At 44.7% G+C, this 19,023-nt stretch overlaps 1 protein-coding gene across 4 annotated transcripts in view; it reads left to right on the top strand.

Annotated features, from left to right (window-relative positions):
- The window catches only part of zfpm2a (zinc finger protein, FOG family member 2a), a 122,896-nt gene extending 104,465 nt beyond the window's left edge, over positions 1 to 18,431 (top strand). For all 4 annotated transcript variants that reach the window (XM_037075533.1, XM_037075534.1, XM_037075536.1 and 1 more), the window contains 3 exons: positions 13,322 to 13,528; positions 14,181 to 14,408; positions 14,791 to 18,431. In XM_037075533.1, coding sequence (XP_036931428.1) covers positions 13,322 to 13,528; positions 14,181 to 14,408; positions 14,791 to 17,351 — 2,996 coding nt within the window. In that variant the 3' untranslated portion in view covers positions 17,352 to 18,431. The remainder of the gene's footprint in view (positions 1 to 13,321; positions 13,529 to 14,180; positions 14,409 to 14,790) is intronic.
- The last annotated feature ends 592 nt before the right edge of the window (positions 18,432 to 19,023 follow it).

Here is a 19,023-nt window from a genome sequence, read left to right as displayed (position 1 = left end):
AGGGGGACTGCAGACCTGCTCCATTTTTCTACACTGGAGAGGAGTATTGTAACAGTAAATGTTAAATATTTGAGCTTTTATCGCAGGAAATGTTAGATTCTCCACAGGTTTGAAATGGGTCCTTGGGCTCAGTGAAGGCTGAATACAGAGCAGCGCTATATTTAATTAAATAGTTGTATTAATTTGGGTAGGTGTTAGGGCTGGGAAATATATTAATAATGTATGAGACTATTTGTGGTATTACATTTTGGATATTGTTTGTGATACAACATAAGTGTTGTGTTGTCCTGGCTTTAAAGGCTGCATTACAGTAAAATGATGTCACTTTCTGATCTCACCAGACTTCAAATACTTGCCTTTATCCACTTAGTCAATATATCCATGATACTGATGATTATTTCTATAAAAATCTCATTGTGTCAATATTTTGCCGGTAACAGGTATTTGGAAGCACCAGTGTCATATATAATTTTAAAGCCATGTCACTTGGCTTTAGCGGGTGTCAAAAAAAATACAGTTGTTTTATTATTATTGTGCCATTGGGGTTTCGTCGAGCGCTGCTGCTGAAATGTGTCCTTAAGCAAACTTGAAGTCCATCCTTCCTTTATGCTTCGGGTATAAAGACAAAAGTTGCACTCATGTCATGTCCGCTCCCGCGCAGGAAAAAGAAACATTGTCACAGCCAGGAACAAGGAAAAAAAAAAAGTGTGTACTTTCAAGTCTTTCATTAAACTTCTGAAGCTTCGGAGTTAATCCTTGCTGTACGTAGAACAAAAACTCAGCATTCAACAATTTAAAAAAGCCAAGAGAGAGAGAGAGAGAGAGAGAGAGAGAGAGAGAGATAGAGACGGGGAGGGGAAGGGATGGAGGAGGGGATGCGGGTGGTGGGAGGAGTGGGGGGGGGGGACTGGCCTGATCGCTACATATTCATATTCCTATGCAGGCGTTATCACTTAAAAGGCTTTCTAATTACAACAACAAGACAAAAACTCCTTGGATTCCTTCCAGACCCGCTAAATGATAAAATAAGCTTGCACTCTCTCTCCTTCTTAATCTCTGCAAAGCACCTTGGAGCCTCATCTCCCAAATACAGGCGAATGAATGTGAAAATGCCATTTAGAGATGCAGGTGTGACATTTGATAAGAAACTTCTGGATTAAATATGTTCTGCTAATGAGGAACCCAGCTACCCCATCAGGGCAAACTATTGGTGGGATTGTGTGCGCGCTGATAACATTCCGCACGCAAACATCCAAATTCATTATTAATAAACAGCCGCAGTCTCTCTATCACACAGAAAGTCTGGATCCTTCAGTGGAGAGACAGGGATGTTGCGTCTCATTAGGAGAGGCTAAGGAAAAGAAGGGGGAGGTACGGGCGGGATAGGGGTGTATGTGGCGGGGTAGGGGTATCAACTGTTTTCATATTTAGCTGTTTGGGGCTTTTTTGGGAGGCGGGGGGAGACAATTTCAAAGGGTATGTTAATGGTGCATTGAATGTTGGAACAAAAGGGTTGAAAGTTTCAGGGGATCTGGCAGTGAGTGTAATTCTCTGGCTATAGCTAATACGGAAAAGAGGGGATAGCAGGCTAAGCCATTGGTGCAGTAGACTGGGAAGTCCCTGGCCCCGGCTTGACATTTATAACGATTTGGAGAAGATTAAAGCCGTATTACTGCTGTAGTCCATAATGTGGCTCTGTAATGAGGTGTGAGTGCATTAGCGTCCTGTGGAAGTTAGCGGCTGTTTCAGACCTTTAAAGGAAAGACAGAGAGCAAGAGCGCTCTCAAAGAACACGGATACTTGACTGTGCCGTGGTCATCTCCAGTGAAAGGACTCCAGAGGCCTGCCACGGGAAGCTGAGGCTGCCACCGTTGAAGACTTGTCAGTCTAAACCAGCTTAGTTCAGCCAGCCAGCAAAGTGTCTCCGACTGACAGGCAGCACTTTGTTATTCGGACCAGTAACTGGAGGTCCATGTCTGCCGCCTGGAAATATTTTATATTCAAATAGAAATTAGAAATGGAATGTGTTATTTCAGGCCCGGCACATAGCACTGCTCTTCTCTCTTTTTTTTTTTTTTTTGAAGGTGCATACAAACTCAGAGAATAAAAACAGCTTTAGGAATCCTGCCAGCTCTCTGTTTTGACAATTATTATTTTTGGCCTGGTGGCTTTTTTATTTATTTATTTATTTTTTACAGCACACAGTAAAAAAAAGGACAGTGGTGCCAATTGTAAAAGCCAGCCACGGTAAAAAAAAAAAAAGAAAAGAAAAAAAAAGAAAAGAAAAAGAAAAATGAATATTCTAAAAGGAGTTAAAAAATGCATGCGTTATCTGCAAAAATAAAAACACAGGTAATTTCACGTTAGCGTGTGCAAATGAAGGTTGCCGGTGTCGTCCGTCCATTTAAACGCTCTTTATGATGTTAATTAGTTGTTAGCGTAATTTTCCAGCCTCCGCTATCAAGCGTGAGAAGTTCAGAGACCTGCTGTTAACTGAGAGTCAATGCCATGGCACCGTTTCAAGAGCTCCCAAACAGGACGGCCAGTGATAACGAACAGGTGATGGGGCCTGATGCCTATGGCAGCAGGATATTGCAAAGACAATTGAATTCGTAGGGAGAAATGAATCTTCTGGACAGCATATCAAATGTTAAAACAACACACATTGCATGCAATTTGCTTATGCAGGAGGGTGATAAAGTGTGCTTATTTAAAAGATAAACAAAGGGGGGATCTAGTGCAGTAAATTGTGCATGTGTGTTTATTCCCTATGAGTAACGCCAGAGGTTTATAGTCCCAGACACAGGCAGCCGTACTTTATGGCTCCTCTGTTTGTGTGATAGCAGTATTTATGATATTGGAATTTATGTTGTACTGTATTCACACACTGTCTGTGTGCGAGTGGTGGTCTGTATTCAAATGTGCTTAAGTTGATTTGGCGTTTGTTATGTGTTTGACTGAGTGCCTTTGAATGATGTCGGTTTAAGCGAGAGGTCAGATTCATTATCCCCTCGGTGCTTCTCGCAGGAATCCGGCCTCCCAAGGTTAAATTCAACATTCCAAGTTTTTTCCTCAGGAATGAAAGCCATTCGAATAGAGAGGAGTTTCATCTCCTCAGCCCCTGCTTCAGCTAATCTTCACCCCCCCACTCCCTCCCAATAACATTTCCACTCGGGTTCCTCCGACTCCAGACATATTTGCTCTCCCTTGCTGCTTGTGTCCTGTTAAGATTTAAACAGCAAACATAAAATGTGGCAGATAACCTGCGAAAAAGCTTTGGAGAGACTTGACTCCGAACATTATTTTAAAGACCAGATCTGAGAGCTCCGGCGCAGCAGTCGGGAGCGATTATCTGCTGTGATCCCTCTCCGATGCACCAAAGTCATTCATCTGCCGATCCTCCACCCCCCGCACACACATGCAGCCCTATGCAAAGGCAGACCCCTAATCATGTCGACACCGTGTGTCAGTGCCGTGGATGAGCAAGGCCTAGAGATGAGAACGGCTCTGTAAACATGGGCAGGCAGCAGGGAGCTTCCCTCTCCCCCCACGCAGCTCGGAATAAGCAAACGGGAAGATTTAGGGATTTTGCCGGGGCCCAACTTTGTAGTATCGGCTCAGGGTCTTTTTCGACGTTTTCCGGGGTGCTGCCTATGGGATATTGTTCTTAGCTTATGAAGTGCCGCCCGCCCGTTATAAGCTGTGTGTCTTTTGTCAATAGTATTACAATTTTGGCGCCCGAATCTTCCTCTCTCTTCCTCCCCTCTCCACTCCTTTGGATTTAACTCTTCGGTATCACATATTGTCTACGTATTCCGTCGCTGACCTTTGCTGTTGACTTCTAACATTCAGATAAACCAGGAGAATCTTTATGAGCAACTCTTATTATACAGCTGTGGCCATTTCTCATTTGACCTCCATATTCATTTAAGTCCACTTTTTTTTTTTTTTTTCCCCAGCACTGTCGATTATGAACTATCATGACAGACTAGTAAATCTAGTGTGCATCGACTGTGTGCATTCCATAAACAGGCTAATACAATTGGCTGTATCAAATGGGATGTATATTAACAACAGTCAACTGTGCTCTCTCTGCTGTCAGGATTCTATTATGGAGCATGCTCCCGCCCCTTGTTTTGATACAGCGGTAATTTAAAGACCGATCTTAATTGACTTATTTTTTCCGCATGTCTGTCGGAGCCTGTGCATGCACTGCAGTAAGAGTCTTGTTTCTTTATTGGGCCACACACAATGTACTGAGTTCAATTTTACCATTCATAATGAATGCAGCCTCGCCATTCAAATGCAGCCATAAGCACACAGCAGATAAGAATTTAATTAAATGTAGATTAAAACCAAACAGGAAAACACACTGGCTGATAATTTTTTATCACGTCCCCTGGTCATATTTTTTTCCCTCATACTTTCGACTTGTTCTTCCTTGGGCTACATCTTTTCAGCTTGCCAAAAGTGGCAAAACACCTCACACATCTCACCGTGGCGCCGTGAGATTGTGTAAAATGCAAAACGAGGGGCGGTCACACGATTAATCAGAATCCTCGTGTCTGGGGAGGATGGAGGCTGGCGGAGGATTGAGGGAGAGGGGGGCGTACAGGGGTGCAAGGAAGGAATTAGTTGCTTCATCCCAAATTTGCATCATATTCCAAAGGACAATCCCAGCACTGTAGGCAAGGGGAAACATATCTCGCTCTCTGCAGGAACAATTAAATATTTCCCTACAATGCTGAATAAATGTCACCTTCAGTATCAAATTGTCCATACTTGCTAAACATGGTGTTACACTGAGTGCCTCGAAAGCATGCCTGAGCAGAGAGAAGCCACGATTTTAGATGTGGACCACAGCCTTAGCTAACATAGTGTAACACACATTGAGGAGCTGTTCACCTCAGGCACTAATAGTGTGTTGAACTCCACTGGGGATACCAGTGAGCAAGAGACAACTGCAGCCTTGTCAGGGATTTCCCACTACTGAAACATTACACCCGGGTTCACAATTACATATTAAAACACATATTTTTTTTATTTCTTTTTAAAGGTTTGTACACTGCGAGAATTTCCCTCCGTCGTGTTTTTTAATTATTATGGAAACCGAGAGAAAGGCCTCCTCAAATATCAGAATTCAGCCCGGGTGTTAATGCTCAAGTATTTAGAGTTTTCTCCTTTTTTTTTTTTTTTCTTTCCAGAAGAAATACATTAATTTCCTACCATCTGGTGCACTTATCATGTGGCATATTTCGCTTGCATGCAGCTTTTCTAACACTTTCAGACAGCTGTTGGCATAGACATTTACCTGAACGACTTGAAAGCAAAAATGCTGCTCTTCAAATGACAGTTTTTTTAATCAGAGGTGATGGTCTCATCTTCTGCATATGCACACACATCCTGAGTGTGGAAACCTGAAAAATGTGCATGATTTTGAATTATAATTTGGAATGAATTTATTAAATAACATAACAAGTGCTGCTGTTGCATTAAGCAGAAAGGGTTAGAAACACGGTCTTGGTAACATGGCAGCGGACCTGAGCGCTCGTGCCATCCTCTGCCACCTCCACAGCGGCTGACACTGCCGTGCCGCTGCCTGCCTGCCTGCCTGGCTGTGCCCGCGCCCGCCTGCCCACCGCGCTGGTGCTGCATCTCAGTTCCACTCTATTACCCTCACGCAGGCGATTGGCCTTTTCTGTGGGGAAAAGAGCAATTTCCTGTCGCAGTCTGTTTGATCAAGTGCTAAACCCTTGTGATCAATAGAGAGACAGATGTCGGCTCCAGATGGCCGCGTGGTGATACCTGGGGCAGCGCGGGGGCTTGCCAGGACGACAGAATGGCAATGAGCAAGGGCAGCGGCTGTGCTCCCGATGTCCCAGCCACCGAGACACAATGTGACAAACGCAATTAGGCCTTTTAGCTGCAGATTATTTATTTCTCTTGCAAACCGACAGAAAATTTAATTAGCACATACTTTAAGCAATATGTAGAATTACAGGGGTGCAGAGACAGAGGGCATGCTGGGATGTCGCACCGGTGACTGGTGTGTGTATGTGTGTCTACTGCTGTTCTGCAAACGCCAAATTAGCATGCTCGTAAATACAGCATGGAGACACTTTGGAAGTAAAGGAGAGTGTGTGTTTTAAGGCGCACGTCACTAAGTGTTCATGAAGAAGAAATACATATCTTCATAAATTCCTTTCCCCATGACCAGATCAATAATGTTGAATTTCAAAATGGATGACAGGTGCATCTCCCTGGCTCTCTGTCCTTCTGGAGAGGAAAAAAATAACTGCCAGCACCAGAAGGCCAAAATAGACCTTTCCAAAGAGGAGAGACAGAGGAGGAGAGAGGCTCCCATTTTTTAAACGGCAAGCATTTGCATTAGGGCTGGCATCCACCATACACCCCCACATGCACACACACACACACACACACACACACACACACACACACACACACACACACACACATACACCCACACACTTAAAAACACACAGACACACAGACTGGCCAGCCAGCCCATGTGGCGTAGGGCCGGAGCCATGTTGGAGGAACCACTGAGGCGCGCTGCGATGGCGCACTGCTCTCCCAGGAAAACCGAGCTCACCGGCGTTGGCCCTCCGCCGTTCACCTGCTCCCGCCGAGGCATGATGGGCAGGGGGACATGGGCCATGAGGCCGCAGCTGGAGGGGAGGGAGGGGTAGGGTCTGCTGCGGTGTTCAACACAGCGGCACCCTGTCACGAAGGGTCTTCTGGTCCCATTAGCAGGGCTTGGTCAGGACGGGCCCCCAACCAGCCTGCCGCCGCAGCAGGGGCCGCAGTAAACACATGTCGATCGGCCACAACCAGGACACAGGCAGCACTACCCGCAGAGAGGGATAGCTAATAGAGTGCTCAATGGGACAAACCTGTCCAAATAAAGAATAAAGCAGAGTGGAGCGGAGAGGAGAGGAGCCAGTCAGAGCTTTCCTTTAATAGTCTACTCCACTTTACTGTGGACAGGGAGGAGCTGACTGTGTGTGGCAGCTAATGAGGGAGAACAGCTTTGTACTGTAGGAATTTGAGGCTGGTATTGTCTCCATCTGACAGCACAGCACTCACACGCTACCTTCAATATAGAAAAGTGTGAAATGTTTCAGCAGATATTTACTGTTTGTAGGAGGACATTTTATTTGTTTTGGGGGGAAAAATAAGAAAATGTCAAAAAGGAAAATCGTTGAAGATGAAGGATTTTTTTTGTGTGTGCATCTTTTGTTTAAAATGTATAGTAACACAGGTGATGTTTGGAGTGTTTAATACTCCTACAGTGAATATATTTCGGTGGAAAATGAATACATTTGTAAGAAACTGAGGCTGTGCCGTTGCACTCTAATAGAGCAAAAATAGCTGCTAATTCACATTTCTATTTTTTTCTCCCTCAAAATGATTACAACACTATTACCAGGAATACACCCCCTGCCAGTATCTATCACACTGTATTGAAAAAGCTACATGAATCTCCAGAGACCAGCCAGAGAAACTCTTTTAATTTCAAAGTGAAACATTTAATTTTTACCCACTAAAATATGTGCTGAATCACATCATTGCTCGTTTCTTTTTTTTTCTTCTTCTTCTTCCCCCGACTGTTTTTGTGATGTTCAAACAATTCATAAATGTGTGTTGAATGACATTGTTCGGTGTGCTGGGCTGCTTTTATGCCTTTGTTGCCTGTGAATGTATACTATTGAGAGAGCGGCGTGTACGAGGCTCCCCTGGGAGGACTTTTTAATTTGTGGATTCTGACCCGCGTGCCATTCGCTCGAGGCCATCCATGAGCTCTCGGTGCTGGCTATATCTGCAAAAACACTTGATGCTAAAATTAGTCTGGACGCTGTAGTGCAAAAGGAGGAAAATCTGGGGGTTTGGGGGTGTCAGACAAGACAAGGCGAGTCAGGGCTCTGTAAACACATATTTACTGAACAATATTTATTTCCCTTGAAAAAATAATAATAGTACAAATTAAACATTTCAGAAGTAAAACATAAATTGTTATAAAGTATCATTTAGACATGATGGATTGAAATGCCACCACAACAGACAAAAGATTATTAAACACAGAAAAAAAAAAAAGAAGGAAAAATCTTGGAACATTTTAGTCCGACATGTAAGTAATGCAACACGATTTCCAGGTAAGGAGCGAGTCAAAATACGGTCGATAGAAATGCCTTTTGATCCAAATACATTTCTCATGAGAGTAAGATCTTTAGCACCTACCTGCACGGACGTATAGGCAGACTGGCGTCTATGCTGCTCTGCCATGTCTGAGCCGTCTCTGCATCATCGCGGCAAAAACACCCACCGGCTGGCCGCATGAGCATGAGAAGAGTGCCTCCTAGTGGCCCAGGCCGAGCATGAGAAGGAGGCGGTGGAAGAGAGTGAAGGAGAGATAGAGAGGGAGAGAGTCAATCTGTGTCAGTGCCTTGGTGAAATAATAGTAGAGTCAGCTAATTCTAGTTTAGTGTACCGTCAATAATAGTAAGCTTGTTTGACCCTGTGAATGATGTTCCCGCTCGGGTCTAACTCAGCGTTTTCCTTTCTGCTTGCTCGCTTGCTCCGGCCAGGGATTGTGACGGTTTGACAGCCATGAGTCATCCTAATGTGTTCAACTCTGATGATCCAGAAACAGTCCAAATATTTACCAGTATTCATGAGGAGGATTTGTTTAGTGTTTGTCGCAACACCGTCTGCTGTCAGGTGCAGATACAGATATTATTCATCCACGATTTGGGATAAATATTTTCACAAGACCCGGGGAAGTCGACTGGGAAGTTGCTTTTGTGTGTGCCCGCTTGTCATTTCCTCGTCCCGCGATGGCGCTTTGTTAAATAAAGAAGTGGTGGTTAATAACGACGTGCAGCTACTTGATATTCGGAGGTGCGAGGAGCTCCTTCCCATTTGACCAGGAGGAGCTGGCGCTGATTTGAAGACAAGAAGAGTAGAGGTCTTTAATTACAACCCTCTCTGTGGCTTCAGGCACCACTGGCCTCACTTCACAATTAAGACCAGCAGTTAGTGCCCGGCCAATAGACAGAGAGGAGAACGTCAAGGAAAAAAAAAAAAGAAAAAAAAGAACAAATCGGCGCCGGGCTTGACAAAGAAAATTTGAGTTACACACTCGAGACTTTTGCTCTTTCAGATGTATAAAATGGTCACAGGGCTCTTCCATACCGAGTGCTCGCAAACTCTCCAATGGCTCAAGGTGCACTGACCCCACGGTGCATTCAGGTGATGCCAATGGGCAACGGTTAGTTTTCCCACAAGCCCCGTTCCACCCCTCCCATAATATGTGGCTGTGGTGCAGTGGGACTGTACTCCAGTGCTGTAATGGCCTCTGCAACGGTAATGTGTTTGGACAGATGGGAGAGGCAAGTGCTGATGTGCTTAACTACGCATTTTACAGCTAAACTATTAAAGAGTTGTGCTGTTTACACACCAACATTTGAATACCTGTCTTCAGGCCAGTTTAATTATCCGGGCCCTTCTGTTATTTCTGCTGCTTTGTTGTCTCTCAGCTTTTGCACGAGGCATGAGAGATTTGTTTGCGGCTTCATTAAGATATGGTGGTGGTAGCAGGGAGCAAAAAAAAAAAAAATTATTCCTGCTTAAGTATCTCACACTCCATTCTCCCCTGCCTCCCCCATACGTATACAGATACTGTACACATCCGTTTTCTTATAAAGTCATTTAAAGTGAGAAAATTAAAAAATGTCCTGTGATGCCTGCACTTTGAAATCTCTCGGGGCTTTAGGCAAAGGGGAGGGGACACACGCCCTGAGTCCCTGCGATTCATCCTGAGACAGATGATTAGTTTATACGTACTTATAGGGGAGAAAGGGTCTGCATTATAATTTTGTTTTATGAATTCCTTCATATGTTCATCTTCAACTGCGCATTCAAATGAAGCATTAATCAAAGAGAAGAGAGGGAAGAGGGCATTTAGCCAGCCGAGCCATAGTCTCAGGGCCTCAGTGAGCTGGTGGATATGGTATTGAGAGACTGTAGGAAGCAGTGGTTTTTAATTATCTGGACTACGTACAGGATGCCGTTTTTGATTGTTTTAATGAGGCAGCTGGCCTATTGTCTCCCCTTAATTCCTCCATTGTTTTTAGAATATGTCATAGTTCTTTATTCTTTTATCAGGTGCTCTGCAGGAGGATTTAGACAATAGCCTTCATTCCAACTGCATTGGCCACTGCACAAAGGCAGCTCACTGCAGACAGTTAGCAGGCAAACAAGTGCAAATCACAAGCTGCACTTTTCGCAGCCTTTTCCCCCAGTTTCACCACTTTGGGTTTTGGTCTTTTTCTCTCTAACTCTTGACCTCCCACACCCGTCGCTCCTTCGTTGGCAGTAGGTGGCTCACCTGCGGTTCTGTGATTTAAATCACCTGTCATGAAAGGGCTGTCGGAGGGGAACAGCCATGACGAATCGTTCGACTGAGCTCCTTCATGGAACAGTGTTTTGGTCTGTTGCCCGCCTGAAGCTCTGTGTTTTCTACGTCCTGCATATTCATATGTGCATGCAAATGTCGTGTTTCTGCACAGTAGTCTAAATGCATTGGTCGGCGCTTACGTGCACTTAGGTGTGCATGTGCACTCGCATTTATTTGTGTGCAAACCTGACGGCGTAAATCACATGTTTTGTATATTTACTTGTAATTGCTTGATATGAAGCCGCGCAGAGCTGAAGAAAACAGTTTAAATATAGATACATAATGCACAACACTGCGGCAAAAACGGCATCAAATCTGAGAGAAACAGCGTGATTTCTAATTCTGATGACGATGTTATTGTGGTTTAAAGTCTAATCCTGCAGCCGGAGCACATGTATCTTACTACCTTGTCTTGGTTGAGTGACTGTAACAAGTGCTGCTTCAGTGTTTTGAGCAGCTCAGTAAAACTGGGACATGCAGTCCTAAAACTCATTTCCAGCATTCTCGCACACAACAGATGGATCTGTAGCATTCTTGGCTGAAGGGATGCAATCTGAGTGCATATTCTGCTGTCAAAATGCAGTAAAACATTTTCATCAGACTCCACATAATCTACTTATTTTCAGCTGAGGAGAGCACACAGTATCTTTGATTTGGATTGATCCAAAAAAACACTGATTTGTATCTGAGCGTCAGGGCCTAGTTCATAATTCTCTTTGTAAGCTGAGCGCGTCTGAACTAAAAGATCCATTCAGAGGAGAGAAACTTTTGTGGCTATGACTGCGATATATTCCCCGCCATTGTCAGTGGCAGTTTGTATCTACCTTGATGGTAACTTGGGCAGACAGTGGAGAGGAGTTTTGTTATTTTAATTAGGAGATAAAAATTCAAAGGGCCTCTCCAGGCAGTGTGTGGTATGACAGAATCAAAACGATGAAGTGGAGCGGCCTGAAGTGTGTGTCTCGTCACAGCAGATTGGCCGACAGATAGGCACTGCTCTTTAAAGTGGCGCTGACATGCGCACGCTCACGCAGGCACACACACACACACACACACACACACACACACACACACACACACGTCGTTGGGGAGGAAGCCTGCACACAAATGGGACTTTGAAAGATAGCATATTTTAATACTATTTCACTCCTTTGACACGTTTGTGCTGGTCTAATTTTCAGTGCTTCACCAGCAGATAGGAAGGGCTAGGAAGGTTTTAATCAAAACAGTGATGTGAAATCTGGAATATTCAATTCTGAACTGAAATAATGGGGCAATTCATCTTTGAAACTTAATGATTTATACATAATGCATGACGTAGTAGCGCAGAGTGGCTCCGTTTCCGTCCCCTGGTTTTCCGCGTCTAATAAATCCACAGAAAAAGTGGATTGTTTTCATACGGCGCCTCTCTTGAGCACCTTGGCCGTGTCTACAGGGCGGTTTTAAACCAAGTGATTCATAGGTTTTGTGTAAACATGAGTAATCAGTGTTCCACATGTGCGGGGGCTTTCTAGCCGCGTCCCCCTGCCTTCACACCTCTCCTCAGGACTCTCTTTATTCCACATCAGCCAGGGCTCAAATCACATGTCCCCTCTCAGTCTGACACTCCGTCGGTATGTTTGCACATCTTTGAAAGCCAACAGCGTGCTTTAATTAATTGTCCAGCTTTCCTCAGAAACAATGTCCTAATTCTGCCATTTAGCAGTAGCGTATCATAGTTTGTTGTTATCTCCCCAGCCAGATTTCTGTAAATAGTCATATTAAAAACTTTAATCTCTTCAATGGAAAATGAAGTGCAGCTGAAAAGCCTGTCATGTGCTGAGATAAATATTATCTAAGCTAAAACCTTCACTCTCTCCCTCTACCCCCCTGTCTTCCTCCTGCCCCCTCCCCCTTTTCCCTGACTTAATGAATATGTTCAGAAGATTTCAGAGGAATGCTTAATCCCAAAACACAACAATCTAATAATATGGAGGACCTGTCTCAGTGTTCTAGCTGACAACAGCACTGTAGGCTACAGTTTACCCCAGCTTGCCTTTGCATTTGGATACGAGCAGCAGCAGCCTAGAAAGACATTTGAGTGGCAGTAAAAAAGAAGGAAATTATCTTGGTTTGCTCACCCGAATAACATAAAACATGTTCCCCTGCTTATTTACCTTTATTTGTGTAGGTTTGGTTTTGACAAATCAATGGAGGAGAATTTAATTTTGATTGCGTTGAAAACGCGTAAAATGCTCAAACGCTACGTGTATTTCCAGGTACATTGTCTCTATGTTAGTCTCTATAATGGACAGACGTCACTGTTAACAGTTCTGCTTGGAACTACAGAACTGATTGTCCTTACAAAAACAGTTGACAGCATCCTCTGTTGGTTATCCAGAGTAATGTGGGCACTGATTTTGGAGAGACATGTTGCTGCAGAAATTTTCAAAGCTGTGAGGACCACAAATGAAAAACTATTTGCAATCATTGTATAAGGGTGGCAGCAGAAATCTATAAAGGTGACACAAGAATGTTTTCTTTCTGTAATTTGGGTGAACTGACCCTTTATTTTCTTGAGGCCATTTATGTCAATCTAATTATATCTGTCAAATCATGAGTAGAAACCTCTATGTAGTTTAAAATTATTTAGATTCTTGTGCAATCCACCTTTTCACTTTATGTCCTGCCCAGCATCCTGTTACAACTGCACACTGTTATGCAACCAGCACACAAATGTATTTTCTTATGTTGCATAACGCACTGACATTTAAGTTCAGAATCACTCATGTAGAAATTCAGCAAAGACTTTTTCCTCTCTCGCAGCAAGCATTTAAATGTCTCCTCTATCTCTGTTTTGTCCAGGTGGCCAACTGTGGTGCACCACCACCAAGAACATGATGGAGGGCGAGGAGCTGGTGGCGTTCGCGGTGGACTTTGACTCGCGTCTGCAGGCGGTGAACCACATGTCTCTGAGCGAGGGCATGTACCCAGCCAGGCTGCTGGACAGCATCCAGCTCCTGCCGCAGCAGGCCGCGATGGCTTCCATCCTGCCCACTGCCATCGTCAACAGTGAGTGTCCGTGGACCGGCTCGAGCGCACGTACGCGAAGCTGGAACAAGACGTGCTTTTGTTTAGAGACGCACAATCACACATGCATGCTCTTGTTCTTTCTCCCTTACCATCTCTGTCTCTGTCTCTCTCTCTCTTTTACACACACACACACACCAGTCCACAGCCTGCACTCAGTCACCTGCTTAACAAGGAGCGTCGTCTCCGCCGGGCGTAGATTAACCCAGATGAGTCTCTGCACTGGAGATAAGAGCCATCGACCTTCAAGTTTTGGGTTCACATAAACACACTGAGGCTCGAACTAACGTGTTAATTGCAAAATACACGCCTCATGCAAATAGTGTGTTTGTTTACTTAGCGAGGGCTATCTGGGTTCAGCTCAACAGGGAGGCTTCTGTAAGCAGATGGTCCAGTGTTCTTGTTTGCCCTTGAGAAAGGGCACCAACCCAGTGGTAGCAACACAGCGATATGCAGCAGCTGAGGATTTGGTGGAAAAGCCTTTTAACACAGGCTTTGAGTCAGAACTGTAGAAGAAGAGGAGTGTGTAAATGCATGTGTGCGAGCTCTTTATCTTTATACTTGTGCACAAATATGAAAGTACTGTATATATCCTGATATTATGTCCCCTTTGTCCCCCTCCTTGTCCCCCCAGAGGACATCTTCCCCTGCAAGGCTTGTGGTATCTGGTTTCGGAGCGAGAGGAACCTACAGGCCCATCTGATGTACTATTGCAGTGGGCGACAGAGGGAGCCAGAGACGGTCGTCGAGGAAAACGACACTGGCCCCCATCAGACCCCCAGTATCTGCCCTTTCCCACAGTGCAACAAGACCTTCTCCGGAGCCAGGGCCCTGGAAATGCACTTGAGCACCTCTCACAGTGGTGAGTGACAATGTCATGAATCAAAGAGTTTGCACACAAACTATAGATTTTTAATTTATTACATATAACAGCGACGGGAAATGGCTACTTTCAATCATTTTTTGCAAAGAAAGAGGGTGAAAAGTGTTGTTTTCGAAAAAAATGACACAGGGACAGAGTTTTAAACAGGGTTAGAAAAATGACTGTCATTTCTTTTCAGAAATATACATATCCTGCTGTCAGCTAGCATAGTTGACAGTTTATCCTTGAGCAAAAAAAAAAATCTAGTGGATAGGAATAAGCTTGGCATAATGCATGAGCGTTTGATGGTTTCTACAGTTAACTCTAAAGGAGAAGTGGGAGGCGAGATTCTGAGCATTTCTCCCTTTTATCTCCTTCACAGGTGTCAAAATGGAAGAGAGCCTCCCTCCTGGCACCAGCTTGAAATGCACAATCTGTAACTACACGGCAGATTCTCTTATTACATTCCAGCATCACATCATGTCTCACCTGTCACAGGCGGCCTTCAGATGCAATCACTGCCATATCAGCTTCCAGAGCCACAGGGAACTCTTACAGCATCAGGACTTACATGGGCACGGCAGCAAACTTCACAGGGAAGGCGACGGCACCGAGCATTCCCCCAGGGGGCCTGAGGAAAGCCTCCAGCAGCAGCAGCAGCAGCAGGCCCGCGCTGAGCTGGCCAACAGGAAGGATGCTCTGCTGGGAAGTCCCAAAGGAGCCCTCAACAAGGAGACCAGCACAGACGGAGAGGCTGACAAGGCTGAGAAGAAGCCCATGCTGTCTGTTCAGAAGGGAGAGGCCCACCCAGGCAGCAAAGCCAGTTTTTCTTACACTAGGATCAAATCTGAGCCCTCCAGCCCCCGACTGGCCTCCTCCCCTGTGCAGCATAACATGCCTACATTTCCCATGGGCCCCTTCTTGTCTCAGTTTGCTTTCTCCCAAGACATTTCAGTGGTCCCACAGGCTTCTGAGATTCTGGCTAAAATGTCAGAGCTAGTTCACCGGAGGCTTCGCCATGGAGGAAACAGCTACCCCCCTGTCATCTACAGTCCTCTTATGCCCAAAGGGGCCACCTGTTTCGAATGCAATATCACCTTCAGCAACCTGGACAACTATTTGGTCCACAAAAAGCACTACTGTAACAGCCGCTGGCAACACATGGCAAAGTCACCGGACTTCTCCGCCCTCTCAGATAAGGTCCCAGAGGCGGTGAGCCCCAACAGTGGTCACAGTTCTGTTAGCATGTTGGCTGGCTGCCACCCTACAGAGGCCGACAACCACCTCATGCAGTCTGCCTGTCTGAACTCCAATGTGCTTGAAATGATCAATGCTGGGGCTAAAGGGCCTGATAAGGATCTAGCAGGACAGGTGAAGAAGGTCTCTACCCCAACTGGGGCTGAGGAAAGGCTGAATGGCAAGCAGATGGAGGGAAAAAGCCCCAGTACGGGTTTGGTGGAAAGTGACAACGACCCAAACAAGACAACCTGTGATGCCTGCAATATCACCTTCAGTCGTCATGAAACCTATATGGTCCACAAGCAGTACTACTGTGCCACTCGTCATGACCCACCCATGAAACGCATGTCCACCAACAAGGTACCCTCCATGCAGAGAACCATGAGGACCCGTAAACGCAGGAAGATGTATGAGATGTGTCTCCCTGACCAGGACCACCAGAGGCCCCCTATGGGTCAGCCAGGTTTCCTGGGGGTTCCTCCTATGAATCCTTGTACATCCCAGGAAGCTGTGGAGAGTCTAGCCGACCGCTTCCACCCCCGCTGTGACATCTTCCCAGGTATGGTACCCAAACACCTGGAGGCCTCTCTGACTGTCACTAAACCTATTCTTGCTCCCAAATGCAATACAGTGGAGCAGCAGGAGCTGGACGCTCCCATTGATCTCAGCAAAAAGTGTTCGCCAGTCCCTGACAAGACATGTAGCTCCCCTAAAAGACTGTTGGACTATCACGAATGTGCAGTGTGCAAGATAAGTTTTAACAAAGTGGAGAACTACCTGGCACACAAACAGAACTTTTGCCCTGCAACAGCCGCCGCTGCTGCCGCTGCTGCTGCCGCTCAGCAACAACAGCCACAACAGCAGCAACAACACAATGAGGCGGGCAGCCTGGAGCAAACCATGTTCCCAGAAGTAAAGAGTGACGGCAATAACAACCCCGATGACGTCTACGATAAGAGCCCTGGCAAATGTGAGAAGAATGGCAATGGGAAGGTGATGGTGCAGAATGGAGGCATGTTCCCCCCTCACATGGGGCCTGTGCCGGGACTCAAGGCTTTTGCTGAGCCCCAACTCATCCCATCAAAAGATGAGAACAAGAATATATTTCTGCCCCACTGCCTTTATCCCGGAGCAATAAAGAAGGTGAAAGGTCCTGAGCAAATATCGCCGTATTTTGGGATAAAGCCAACCGATTATGTGACCGGAGGAGCAATGATGCAAGGAGAGGCCAGCGAACAGGAGCAGGGCGTTAATGGGGGAGGAGGAGGTGCGGGAGGAGAGACAGGAACAACTAGAGAGCAGGCCCAGCAGCCTGCTGCTAATGGCTGCCCCCACCCTGGCAAGGAGTCCCTTCCCCTTCTGCCCAAAAACCGGGGCATGGTCATCGTCAACGGGGGGCACAAGCCTGAGGAGCGTTCAGGCACAGCTCCACCACAGCAGGAGAACCAGCCTCAGCCAGACGGTCAACCTTCCAATCCCTCACCTACGTGGGCCACTGAGAACCAGGCCGACACCAATGAGAACATGTCCCCCTCCTCCAAGTCTCCAAGTGAGGAGGCTGCACCCACAGCCAACAAAGGCGTGAACGGCTCTGGAAGTGGCAAGTACTGCCGCCTCTGTGATATCCAATTCAACAACCTGTCAAACTTTATTACCCATAAGAAGTTTTACTGTTCATCACATGCTGCAGAGCATGTAAAATAAGTTGAGAAGAATAAGACATGTTCTTCTTCTCCCTCCCACACCTTTTCCCCCAAAACTTTTACCCTTTTACCTTTTTTCTCCTTTGTTTTGGTACACTGTTGTGTCTGGAATAGTGCATCACGCAGTGCTAAACGCTGCTTGTGGACAATCAAGAGAAGCTTCTTCTTTCATCGTTTTAAGACTTATAAATGCAAAACCATTGGTTAAAAAAGAAAAAGAAAAGAAAAATGAATCAAGAATAATATTGGTGCCACTTTCACATTAATTTATTTTACAATCAGTATTAATAGGAGTAGTGATCTTAATTTAAATTCAAAATGAAATTTATATCAGAGTTGTTTGTAATGTTATTGTATAGTCATTCTTGTGTAGCACACATATTGTTTACACTGTAATGTAGGCTCAATGAAACAATAGACAATACAAAAATGAGATGCATTTTAGACACAAAAATAGCTACTGAGGCACTTGTGTATTCTTATTTGCTGTACCAGTTTCTGTATATGCCTAAAATGTCACTTGCAGACTACTAATGACTTGTTTGCCTTAACAGTCACCATTTGGGGGTGATCACCAGGCACAACCCTGCATCTAACATTTTGGCATATACACATGGCTTTGCATACATATGTGGCTGTTTGTCCCTGTCTCTTTTCTTCAACTCAGATGTGGATGTTTTCATGAGGATGGCAGCATTCTTGTATAGTACTCGTATTTCTGTTTGATGATACACTTTGGTCTCCCTTTTTGAAATTTGCTCTCAATGCAATACTTTGTAAATTAGGGAACATTACTGAAAGCAGTATTATGAAGTGGGGACTGTGCATATAATTATTTGTAACCCCATAGGGAAAAAAAAGAAGTTGTACAAGAATTAAGTTTATTGCTGATGAACAAGATGGGTGGGAGGTCAGTGGGGATACTGATGTAAAATGATCATTCCAATGTCCTGATTATGGGAGAACATGTTTCTTAAAACGTTGTTGCTATGCATGTATATGGATGGAATTAAATTCCAGATCTGTTGGAAATTTTTATTTTGATGTGGTGTCATAATTAAACTTAAATCCTCAGGATAAACCAATGCTGTCTGGTCTTTCTTTCATTTACTGTATTAATTGTCGCAAAAATAAGCCCAATTCAATTAAAAATAAATGCAAGGTATATAAAGATGTATTAAGAAAAATGGAAAATTAGCTCAGCAAGTAAGTCTGACTCATCTGTTGACAAATTAAAAAATAAATTAAATCTAAATCCGAAAAGAGAGGTCTACATCCCGTTTTGATGTAACTTAATTATATGCAGGTAACAAATGACTGAAGCTGATGCATCAGAGACAGAAGAACCCAATGTACCTTTCCCTGTGGCTATAACATGGCAGAATATTAAGACAGAACTGAAGGAGATAAAAAGTATCAGGTTGAGCAATGACGTGTGTGGCCTTTACATTGATAAGGACTAATGTATTAATTTTTGGCACTGGCCAATCGGGTAAAGAGACTGAAATAACAGCTTGACAGATAAGATTTTCTGAATCTAAGACAGCAAATATTTCATCACACTGAATACCTTCCAGGTATTTTCAATTAAAAAGCTTCCAATGAAGCAGAGCTGCGCAAAAAATACGTTAAGAAACTGACTTCTTGATGAACCTTACCAGACATGTAGACAA

This window comes from Acanthopagrus latus, chromosome 17, assembly GCF_904848185.1.
Source record: "Acanthopagrus latus isolate v.2019 chromosome 17, fAcaLat1.1, whole genome shotgun sequence".
NCBI lineage: Eukaryota > Metazoa > Chordata > Actinopteri > Spariformes > Sparidae > Acanthopagrus > Acanthopagrus latus.
The sequence above is the reverse complement of the archived record's forward strand: the minus strand, read 5'-3'. Positions and strand labels throughout refer to the sequence as shown.